The following is a 12,961-nucleotide window of genomic DNA, read 5'->3' on the forward strand; positions in this document are numbered from 1 at the left end:
CTGGATGAAAAATGATAAAAGGTTCCACAGCCATGAGTGCTTGTAACTCCGAGACTCGTCTTGCAGAGGTTATTGCCAGTAGCAGAGCTGTTTTCCAGGATAAGAATTTTATATCAGCTGTTGAGGCTGGCTCAAAGGGAGGCAGTGTGAGTTTTTCCCAAGACATAATTGAGGTCCCATGCAGGTATTGGTGCTCTCCTTGGAGGTCTTATGTTTTTGGCCCCTCTGAGGTACTGCCTTATTAAAGGATGAGAAAAGATAGGAGGTTCCGTATTGTAATGGGCTGAAATGGCAGAGGCAAGAATCTTAATTGAAGAAAAGGAAAGGCCTTTGTCCAGCATCTCAGTTAGGTATTGTAAAATCTGAGGAATATTTGGTACATACGTGTCAATGCCTTGTTCCTGGTTCCCAGCACAGAATCTCTTCCATTTTTCTGCATAAGATTTTCTGGTACTGGGCCTCCTGGCCTCCAGATAACACCCATAACAGCTTTTGAAAGAGGAGTGTTCCGAATGGCTACATTATCCGCCATGCTGCCAGATCTAAGGTCCTGAGTTGACTGTGCAGGATCTGATTGTTTTGTTGGGTCAGCAAGTGGGAAGTTTGAGGCAATATCCATGCTGGGTCTTGAGACGAGCTCTTTAGGACTGGGTACCAGTGCTGGCGTGGCCAGTCTGATGCAATCAGTATCATTTTTGGCTTAGCGGAGGTCTTGTCGTCGGTTTTGGACCTCGGATGCCTATCCTTTTCCTTGCGTTTTTTGTAAACTCCGGTCGTCGGCTGTTCCGACGGCATTATATAATTAAACCTTCGGCCAAAATAATGAAATGCAAAGTCGAACCGACGCTTAATAGTGCGTTGGTTAAATCTAGCACAAAACCAACAGCTAGCAACGCTGTGGTCGGGGCCTAGGCAAGGAATGCAGTAAGAGTGAAAAATCCTTATGAGGTATTTGCTTCCCACAAGAAATACAATTGTTAACTTTTTCTGACATTGGTCTGGAGCAAGAAAAAAGTTTCCCAATGGGGTAACTTAGCTTTAATGAAGACTTCAGTTCTGAAATTCGGATTTGAACATCTCAGGAGTCGGCCGACTGGCACTTACGAATTGTTTTGCTTCGGGCACCGCGCGGCAAGAAAGACTGAAGAAAATGGTGTCGGCTGCATCTTTTATACCCCTGGCGCACTGAAGTCAGGGAAGAGGCGACAGCAACAGACGCCGGACCAGGACTTTGGAATTCAGGCCGACTGCGGGTAGCCTGCCAGCAGGATAACCCAAGAGTAATGACTGCAACAATGAAACACGATGAACATCATCTAATAACGCACTTTTTACTACATTTCTGCAGGAGAGGAGAGGCATAGGAGAAAAGGCACAAACTGACAGGTTTTTCCAGGTGAAGGACAGGGCATCCACTTTCCAAGCTTGTTTGCGGGGAGTCCTTGTGCAGACTTTTTCCAATTGGTACTGCTGAGGGGAGGCAAACAGGTCTATATCTGGGCTCCCCCATTTGTTTCTCAACATGTTGAATATCTTTGGTTCCCAGTTTCCACTCGTGTGAGTCCATGAGATTTCTGCTTAGGTCATCTTCCAGTGTGTTTAGCTTTCCTGGCAGGAATTAAGCCTGTAGGTGCACTTGGTAGCTCAAGGCTGTGTTCCACAGAGCCATGGCTAGTCTGCAGAGAGGGTATGAGTGGGTTCCCTCTTGCTTGCTTATGTACCACAGAACAGTGGTGTTGTCCGTCTTTACCATTAATTGCCCTGGAAGGATGTGGTCTTTGAAGGCTGTCAGAGCATTCTGTATAGCTAACATTTCTTTTTGATTGATGTGCAGGTGCATTTGACTTGGGTTCCATTTGTCCTGAATGCACTTCCCTGCCAAGTGAACCCCCCATGCATAGTCTGATGCGTCTGTTAGGGTTTGAGAGGCAGGGGGTAGAGTGAATGGCAGTCCCTTGTTTTGGTGATAGAGTTCCTTTGGTGGGCAGACGCCTATCTGTAGACAAGGAATGACAGGAATCATTGCTTCCAGATCCTGAGAATGTTGACACCATAGGCTTTTTAGATACCATTGTAGTTTCCTCATATGCAGTCTTGCATATGGAATTAGTAGAATGCAGGAGGCCATGAACCCCAGGGCTTGTAGTAATTTCCTTTCAGATAGGTGGGTCTTTGTGGCCAGTAGTTTTAAGTAGGCTGTCAAATGAACTTGTTTTTCTGGCGTGATAAAAGCCATCTGGGAAGTTGTGTCCAAGCTTGCTCCCAGGAATACAATTTGTTGGCAGGGTACAAGACGTGATTTATTTTCGTTTATGGTGTACCCCAGAGAAGTTAGCAATTTCTGTACAAACACCAGATGATTCAATAGTATGTTCTGGTTTTCTGCCCGAATTAGACAATCGTTCAGGTATGGATATATTTGGATATTTCTTTGCCCGCAAAATGCAATGACTGGAGCTAGGCACTTTGTGAATACCCTGGGCGCAGTAGATAAGCCAAAGGGCAGTGCAGAAAACTGATAGTGCATGTAGCCTGCTTTGAAGCATATGTATCTTCTGCAGGATTTCCTTATTGGGATGTGCAGGTAGGCTTCCTTTAAATCCAGTGTTGCCAACCAGGTATGCTTGCCTAGCATAGGAAGCAGCTGGTGAAGACTTAGCATCTTGAATTTTGGGATCACCAAAAATGTGTTTAGGATAGAAAGGTCCAGTATAGGACGCCAGGAGTTGTCTTTTCTGGGCACCAGGAAAAGTCTTGAGTAGAAACCTTGTCCCCTTTCCTCTTCTGGAACAGGTTGAATAGCCCTGATGCTTAAGAGAGAGAATTTGCTTTTGAGCCTCTGCCCACTAATTTGGGGGTAGATCTGGCCAACTGTTTGGGCTTGGCAAGGAGTGAAAGTGGAATCTGTATCCTTGGGAAACTATATTTAAAATCCATTTGTCCTGGGTAATGAGTTCCCAATTTTTTGCCTGCCGGGCAATCTTTCCCCCTATGGGAACAGTCAGTTGTGCAGGGCTTGGAAGATTTAAAGTTAAGTCATTGAGACAGTTTACCATAGGGGAGAGTCTTACCACTCTCTGCTTTGGAAGTGAGAGACTCCCACTGCTTAGCCCTGTGAGTACCTTGGGACTGAAGCCTGGGTATTCTGCTGGTTCTGGGTTTGGACAGAGAAGGCCTGGAAGAGGCAGGAAAGGACCAATTTTTAGAGGGCCAATGCCTACTAAATCTGGGAGGCTGTACTTGCAGGAAATCTTTAACAGTTTGCATAGATTTAGCTTTTTCCTCCATCTTTTTAAGTACTTCCTGCTTTGTTGCCAAACAGGCGATCTTGGTTTAAGGGAGCATCCAGCAATTTAGCTTTAACATGATCTGGCAAAGACTGCTCCTTAAGTCAAGCATGCCTTCTAAGTACAGATCCAGTGACAGCAGCCCTGCAAGATGCCGCTAGTGAATCAAAACCACATTGCAAAGTATGTTTTCCAACTTGTTCAGCAGAATGCATTAAATACTGTAAATCTTTATTTTCAGCCCAGTCAGGAATCAACATAATTTTCTGTTCAAGCAATCCAATAATATGCTGCTGATACTTTAACATATGAAACTGACAGTTTAAGGCCCTAATGGCCAAGGTTGCAGAAGTGTACACCTTCTTACCTCATCTATCCAGCGCCCTGGAATCTCCATCAGTGGGGGTAGGACTCTTGGCAGTAGTAGCCTTAATGCCATTGGGTCCCTGTGAAATAGTCTCAGGATCCACAGTAGGATTTTTAAAGAGGAACTTGTGAGAGCCAGAAACCCTGTAATATCCAGAAGAGGGGGGATAGCTAAAGGCCTGTGTTGGGGCAGGAGTAAGAAATCCCTAAGCCTCTTTTTAGAGTCAGAGTAATCCTGGCTTTTCCAGCAAAAATGCTCCCTAAGAGTATGCAAAGTTTCACTAAAAGAGAAATCCTCTGGAGGGGAAGCAGAGGGAATGGAGTCCTCTGCACCAGAATCCTCATAAGTAGATAAGGGTAAATCCTGGTCATCAGAGGAAACAGAAATTTCAGAATCCTGATCAGAAGAATCATAAGCAAACTCAGTCCTAGGTCTCAGAGGGGGAAGGGTGGCTTCTCCTGATTAAGGTAATAAGGTCTTCAGCCATTCTTATCATTTGTTTTTTAGGCATAGAGGCCTGACCGTGCGGTTTGGGTGTCTGTTTTCTAGGCATGGATCGAGTTTTAGGCTTTGAAGAAGATGGCGTTGGTTTAATATGCAAGTCGGTAGGCCTGAATACACCCTCAGAAGCCGGTGCCTGCACAGCGGGTCCGGACCCATACAAGGTAGAGACATCCACAAGTTCCACAGTTGAAGTATCTCGGGGTGTACTGGACTCTGAATGGGTCTCAGTAGAGGCCTGCAAATCTGAATTAGCGGGTATCAGGGCTGCGAAAGCGCCTCACTGAGTACCGGCGAACTGGCGACTAGCTTAGGAGAAGTGTCGTTGGCAGCTTTGGACCTATGCGGTCTCTGTCTTTGCGTTTTTTCGGAATGTCGGTAGTCGGGTGGCTTACCAAAGCCATATTTGGATAATTGAACCGAGCACCAAAATATTTAGAAGCATAAATAAACAGACGACGAATAGTTCGTTGTTTAAATAAGGCACAAAATCGACAACGAGGTATGTCGTGGTCAGGGCCTAAGCAAGGAATGCAGTACGAATGAAAATCTTTATGAGGCATTTGCTTTCCACAAGAAATACAATTATTAACTTTTACTGACATCGGTTTAGAGAAAGAAAAAGTTTCCCCAATGGGATACTTAGCTTAACTGAAGACTTCGGTTCTGAAACTCGAAAATGAAAATTTCAGGAGTCGGCCGACCTGCACTTGTGAACTGCTTCTGCTTCGGGCACCGCACGGCAAGAAAGACTGATGTAATGGTGTTAGCTGCATGCTTTATACCCCTGACTACCTGACGTCATGGAAGATGAGACAGCAACCTACGCAGGACCAAAGAATTTGTTAATCAGGTCGACTGAGGGCTAACTGCAGCAGATAACCCAAATGTGATGACTGCAACAGTGAAACACGAAGAACATCTACTGATGGACAATGCATTCCGTGTACAAATGCAGATACTCCCAAAACTACTGAAGGTGAATGCATTCCATGTACAAATACACATACTGCTGGGGAATACAATTTTTGCAACAATATACAAAGTGAAAAAAAAAGTAAATAAAGGCCACGATTTTAATTCCTGCAACATGTGACAACTGACCCAAAACAAAGACAGGAAGATGCAGACTAAAGACTGCTGGAAACCCAGTGTTCACTTACAACGGCATGACCTCCACAACCAAATTATCAGAATATATGACTGCAGTAACCATACTGCCAAGTGATCAGAAATGTCACTTATCTAATGGACAGCACTAGAAAGAAAAGCACACTGGCAACACAGATTGTAAAACTATGCTTGTCACATACTGTACCTTGTGGTCTTTGGAGCAATGCTCTGGTCCTTGTCTACTACAGAAAGGTCCACATTGTTGACGCTAGCTTCAGTGGAGACCTTCACCTTCAGCTAAAAGCATCACAAAAAGAAAGAAAAAAATCATGACTATCCATTGTAAAACACTTGACACTGACAATCAAACAGAAACGCAAATCGAACACTTTCTCCAATTTCAGTGCTTTAATCAAGGAAAATCAAAACAAGTTCATCAGGTTTCAGAAAATATAACTGCATTACACTACATATGGTTGACAGCAGAATTAGACAATAACCCATACAGTCTGGCCTGTAGAAGCATTCAACTTTCTACCTCCCCCAAACACTTTATAATCATGGTTTAAAACTGAAATGTGAGTATATGAAGCTTGGTCTGATAGGTCTTTATCATCTTTAGGTATTACAACCAGCACAGTTTTTTTCAAGATGTTGGTGGTTCCCCTCTTTAAAATATTGTTAAGCAAAACCTTCCACATCTTTATCACTTTCTTCCCACCTAGCTTCCAAACTTCCACCGGAATACCATCTATTCCTGGAGACTTGGAGATAGGGAAATCTTAAATAAAAGACCTGCTCTAGTAGTTTTTAGCAGTTATCCTTAACTATGAACCTAAAAGCCGAACCAACGAACAAACAGTAATAAATCATTTTGATCTAAAACTACTCCCCCTACCCAGCAATTATAGCTATTTTTGTCTGCAAACTTGTATATGGGGGAATGACCAACAGAGATTTTAACATCACCAGTACTGTGCTTAAGATATTTGTCTTTCAGTGAATAGAACAGATGTAACTGCTTAATTTACTATGAGACAAGTGTTGCTGAAACTCTGTCCTTTCTAATATGTTTCACATTCTGACAGGACTGCTTTTCACTCTCCTTTAATCAGACTGCTTGAGTGTAAACAAGAAGATATAACACACGTTATAAAATACTGTTTTAGCTGTCAAGTTAGCAACACAATTGAATGCAAGTGCTTCAAAGCCTTTTTGGAAATAAGAATTGCTACTGCACTTAGACGCACACACCTCTGTCATCTGAAGGAGCTTTGTAGCACTTGTGTTCAACTGGCTTACTCAACTCAAAGATGGTCCTACCAGACCATGAAGTGCATCGGAGAAAAAATTTAAACTACTTGATAAAACCAAAGCACTGACTTACAGTGGAGTAAAGCCACAACCAGAATAGTGAAGAATGCTGCAGAGAAGAATTTTTTTTGTTACTGTCTCCGCAACCCTCCCCCTCCCCCCTGCAATAACATATGCCAACATCCCTACCTGCATTAGTGACTCACTAATTCTTAGTGATTTCCCAGAAATCAAACCTTTGAGAGAAATGACAAACATACAAGGTTAAATAATGGAAACCTAGTACAAAAGATGAATAAAAGACTAAATATGCATGTCCCTACAACCAAAACATGGCAGAAAAGGTACTCACAGAGTGTCTGAACAATCTACTTGGATAAAATTTCCCCACCTTTAAGATCTTGGAGAATGACCAGACTATTCCTAAACCTCTCAGGTTCCAGGATAACAAAGAGAGAGCTGGGAAGCCCAACATTTAAAGACAGAATCACGACAACAACCAAACAAATGACAGGGATCAGGAAGATCCAACAGGGAGAATGAAAGACATCAGACAATGCAACTCGTTTGTGCATCAGATGCCCAACATCACCACCAACCAATCAGCTGCTCAACCATCTGTCCATCTCAATTCTCTGACTCCTGCAGGTTGAAGGAAGCTTGTATAGGAGTTTCTTATTTATTTAAGATATTTGTTCTTTTTAACCTTTTGCAGCCACTTCCTACTAAATTTACAACTAAATATGTAAGGTCAATGGGTTGTTGGGTATTACAAGTACAGGAAAGAACATAGGTTCATAGGTAGGTACACTAGGCTATCTGCCCAAGGGCATTTATAAGCCTAGCCAGAGAGTGTCAGCTTTCGCCGCTCTATTGATTAATTAACTGAGCCTCTGTCAAAAAGAGCCAATGAAGTGATCCCAGGGGTGCATTTTCTGTTACCCATCCACTCGTCAACGTTTCTCTTGAAGTGTGTTAGTGAGGGGCTCTGCCTAATGTAGTTAGGAATTTTGTTCCACAGCATGGGGAGTCTCTGTGACAGGAATCTAGCCCTCCAGCATATTCTACTTATTGTTGTGGCGAGGTTTAGCTCACTAGAGCGAGTGGCTTGCAGTGACATGGAGTGCATACCTCTCAAATGTACAGATTCATGCAGACTGTCCAGATTTTTGCCTCATACTTTTGATCTGTTTCTCATAAAATTGTATTTTTTGGCAAGTCACTAGCAAATCGTGGAGGATTAATTTCAGAAAAATAATGACAGACATGCAAGATTCAGACCATACCCTTTAGGAAAGGCATGCTAATGCAAAACAAGTTATTCTATCAACTTTTTAAGTTTGTAAGAGCAGTATTTAAAAACTCTCCTTTTTTGGGGCCTTTGTCCCCCCATTATTTACAGCTTTGTCTGGATTTCTTGCTCTAAGAGGTTGAGAGGTATTGAGTACACAAGTACGACTGTAGTTAATGTAGCAATTCTGCAGTAGTAAGAACAAAAAATATTTTTCCTTTAAAAAAAACAAGTAACAGCATTTGAATTTTTAATGCAAGTACTTACAGATGCATACTTTATGTACTGTGCGACAGAGTTTATGCATCTAAAAGTGCTTCAGAAAGGTCAGAAAACTATTACTGAAGTTCACAGCACTGAGTAGAGCTGCAGGCGTGGTACAAGACGCTTTGCTTTGGGAAATGAGTGCCATTCAATAAACAAAATATGTTATGTTATTACAGTGTGAATGAGTTAAGACAGGTAGCGTAACATGCAGCCACTTGACTGCAAAAGCACCAGCGAAATAAAGTGCATATTATCGACAGCACTATACTGCGCAGTCTGAACGTTAGCTTAATAAACTTCCTCCAAATTTTACCTGATGTTCAGTACTAACCACATGTTAGTAAGCCTCTTTGAAGAGGATCCATCACACGTCTTAAATAAAATGTTCTTAATACAGACATTTTTACTTAACTATGTTTTACTGCACTGGATTTTACTTTGTTATTCTCATTACAATACACACACCACCATACAGCACAAACCCAGAATTTAATAATTTCTTGCTACTCAGCAGCCTCTCATGCAGGAGCAGGGAATCTGCCTGTACCATCATGACCCAGATCAAACTAGCTGCTTAGAAGAAAAAGGAATGAGTGACCAAGTACTTCCTTTCGTTAGAGGATGGAGACAGGCTACCACACACCACATCATCCAGAATGGGTTACAGAGTCTAGACCAATGGAATTGCAATTAGTGAGAGGGCTGTATATGAGGACCCCATCAACGGGCTGTATATGAGGACCCCATCAACACAAGCTTAAATCTGATTCTACTTCTATGCAGGGCATAACAAACATTAGACCTGAATAACCCACTTACTACACTGCAATACTCGTCCACAACTAACATTTTTAAAACTAGATTCTGTAAGGCTAATTGTCACTAATGGAAGGGGGGGGGGGAAACAAAACTTCATGTTGGGTGACATAGGCTATCATATGCCACGGAAGAAAAATGGGTCAACAAGCATGAAGCAGAATGACAACTAAAAGATTAGCAAAGCACCAAAGATGTGAAAATAAAAACTACATTTATTTTCCTGTTACCCACTTTTACTCTGGGGTAGGGAGACTGTCATACAACAGAAATGCTAAATTTAATACAGCAAAAAAAAAGTACTTCTTTTCCTCGGGTGCCCACGGATATTCCAACACATGTTAGATACTTCCAAGACGGTCAGAAAATGTAATGCCCTATATGGAACAAAGGACCAGAACATGGTGGAGTGCTGCAATACAGTATTGTACTGCAACAGATGTCCTAGAAGAGAAAAAACATTTTTTTGCAGAAGCAAGGGCGCCACCCCCCCCCCCCCCCCACATCCTCCATTCCAACTACTTTAATATTTACATTCAGAAGTTGAAAAGCCATGGGGAGAAATTCAATAAGAGTATTTCATAAGCATTTACACTGCACCACTCACCAAGTTTGAGAACATTAATGCAGCAGGGGTGCCCCATGAGTCAGGGCCATTAACAGACGTTCCCATATGCAGCTATGCAGTATTCAAGATTACCACATTAAAATCAGACAAGTCATGTTACTTCATGCACATAAACTGTGATTTCAGACTGTGTGCACCTTGCAATATCAGTGGGGTCCTTGCTCCAATACTTATTTAATGTAGGTCTTAAAATAACTGACCATTCGCTGTTAAGATAAGGAGCACATGGTTCATAGAATTAGAAACAGCAAACCCTACTGGTCTTCATTAATGCAAAGACATACAACAAGACAGACCTATGGAAGTAAACAGATCAAAGAAGGTGTTCTGCTGGCCATTCAGATATTACAGTTAAGTGGCATGCAGAACAGAGGTCACATACAGTCCAGTCTCTCACAAGTTCACACACACAAACAAAACTGTTCCTTAGTACAATGCATACTTCCTAGGACAAGTGAATATACTTGGTGTAAGCCAGATCTTCTACAATTCGTAACAATTTCATGATTTAAAAATACAGCACAGAGGGTGCATCATTCCTGCCTCTGCTTGTCAGGTATTATAATGTGCTATAAATAATCAGAAAGCAATTCAATAAATAGAACACACTCACAATCTAAATTCCCATGGTGGCTTGCATTGTGAGGACTTAGTAAAGCTTGGATAACATTTATACTGCTGCAACATAAAAGCAAAGTTGATCTGAAACATGGCAAGTAACTAAATAGAATACCTTGTGAGTACAGGTGAGGAACATACCTACTAGATGCATGCACAGCTGGACATGTGCAAAAATAAAGTTTGTAATTATAAAAATGTGTCCGGCTATAAAGATAGTGGAAATAAAATATACACACGGTGGAACCTGGAAATGGGGAAGACTGTGTTTTTTGGCCTCCATCCATCATATTATCTTGATTCTACATTATGTAACAGCATCCAAGTATATAGGAATATTACCCTTAACTGTACATACAAAAATATTCTGATATATGTAACACACACAGCAAAACAATTATGAACACAGCTGTAAGGTATAAACCAGATTAAAACAAGAGCTACATCATTCACCACTTTGACTTAATTGAATGAGACCTATTAACCCAAAAGACTGCATGCAACACAAATCACAGACAGGCACAGTACAAATGACGTTGCCTGTATTTTATCTATAAAAATAAAAATGATCATTATACCTTTAGCACGTATCTAATGCCCATTTCATGTTAAAATAAATGTAATTCAAAGTTGAATGAAGAGAGTCTCGGCACTACTGCAGCCTAGAACATTGAATGGTGTACAGTAAACCATTGCTAAACACTATTTAGCTTCAAACACAACTCCCTAACAGCAGGCTGTCAAAAAGCACTGCAATTGAACTTTAGCCTTTTACCTACCCCTTTTCAATCAGCACTATTAACATCAAAACTTGAAGCTTGCCTTATCCTCCACTGACAAAATAATAATCTAGGTCATTGCTCACATTCATCTGGACTTGTCGAAACAAGTCAGTCCTAAAAGGACTGATGCTCAAATCTGCAGTTTCCTTTTTCAGTCGTATGCATTTGAATACAAATACAGCACACACAAACTTTTACATACATCTGCAAAGACGGGTAATATAAAAGATGCATGCCACAATTACTGTCTAATATTTCAAAACTATAGGCACAATCTTACGTTTCTATATGAGCTTAAACTGCAGGTAACATAGCTGGTTTATGCAGCCTAAAATGAGCCAAGACAAAAAGGCCATCTACTAGGTCTACAGTTTCAGTGAACAATGCTGTTTACAACAGGAATTTTGGACCACTGGGTGCTCACAAACTGGACACACTGGAAAAATGTTAGCTTAGAAAGTCAACCCTTTACAACAAGAAAACTGGAACTTAAAGAAAGGTGCTTACAGACATGCCTTATAAAACACTGAGTACCTGCATTTCAACTCTAAGATGACATTTTTAAAAGACAAGTGATGAAGAGGTGAACAACTATATACTGTGTTATGCATACATTGCTATCTATATCTAAAAAAGGTAAAATGTACATTTTTCAATTAGTTGCTACAGAAGATTGATGCTCGTTTCCTTCTCAAAAAAAAAAAGGTTGAAAAAGAGGAGGACAGACAAATGACAGCCCAGAATGTGTAAGCGAAACGCCCCATCTTGAACATGGACGGGACAATGTTCACCTTGTTGACCGCACAAGCACACTGCTTGCTCCACCCAGGGATATAGAAAAACGGGCAGCTTTTCAATCTTAATTGCAGTTATGCCTACGCTGAGCAGAAAAACTCAGCAGCCTCAAAATGTGCGACTTTCTCAGTGCTATAGATGAAACTGGCTGAAATATGCAATGCTAGAATAGAACACATATAAACACTTAGTTATACTGTGGTACAAGTGACTTGGCTTTATCTTACTGAAAACCAGGATACATTTTATTCAACTGATAACACAGCAAATAAACCTGCAATGTTTTTGAAAACCAAATAATTACTTACATTTGTTTACACATTTACAACATTAAGCAGAGGAGAATATTTTCTGACTTACATGCTCAGTACTACAGATTACAAGCTGCATCTTCACACTTCTCTTCATCACTAAAATGGCTGCTATCTTGTCCCAAGCATGCATTAGCAGGGCTCTCCTGGATCTTCCTCTGTCCACCATTAAAATGCTCCAAGCCCTTCCTAGGGTATCTCATCTTACCTCACCATTACTCCTGCAAAGCAAATGCTCATTTCTAGAAATACAGTACACAATTGACATATATTCAACACCAATATATCTAGCTTTTCAAAGCATCACCATGTACTCAGCATTTATGCCTTTATTCTCTGACTTGTTTTCTTATACCCCCCCCCCTCCCTCTCTCTCTCTCCACCATGATTTATTTGCTAAAGCAGGTTCAGATCTCTTGTCCTAATGTTCATCAGAGAATGTTTGATTTGTAGAGATAAGAGGTTCTTGACTTCAGAAACCTCTATGCCCTAAAAAGCAAGGTAGCTATTGCCCCTAAAGAGTCTAATGGGCATTGAATACAGGAATAAAGCTTCCTGCATCTCCTGGTAGCTCATATCTTTTAGGTCAGTGACCCTTTTTTTTTTGGTTAGAAACCTATGGGGTGTCTCTCCAACTGCCTGACATTTCTAGTAAGATGCATCCTAAAGGGGACTGTATTCTATTATAGTCCTGATTACAGCACAGTACAGATGGGTAAGAACGACTTTGGATCTAAAGTAGATATCCTTTTTTGATCAGCAGCACTAGGCAGAAGGATTTCCTAACCATTGTTGCAACATGATCAGAGGAGAGGGAATTATTTATTTTATTTAATTATTTTATTTTACATTTGTTAACCAGGCTAGTCCA

At 41.1% G+C, this 12,961-nt stretch overlaps 1 protein-coding gene across 2 annotated transcripts in view; it reads right to left on the bottom strand.

Annotated features, from left to right (window-relative positions):
• Positions 1-12,961, bottom strand: part of RPN2 (ribophorin II) — a gene marked incomplete in the record, with an annotated part of 690,715 nt that overhangs the window by 421,177 nt on the left and 256,577 nt on the right. For both annotated transcript variants that reach the window (XM_044090218.1, XM_044090217.1), the window contains 1 exon segment: positions 5,474-5,565. In XM_044090218.1, coding sequence (XP_043946153.1) covers positions 5,474-5,565 — 92 coding nt within the window.

This window comes from Protopterus annectens, chromosome 12.part0 (assembly GCF_019279795.1).
Source record: "Protopterus annectens isolate FY-2018-M chromosome 12.part0, PAN1.0, whole genome shotgun sequence".
NCBI classification, from domain to species: Eukaryota; Metazoa; Chordata; order Ceratodontiformes; family Protopteridae; genus Protopterus; species Protopterus annectens.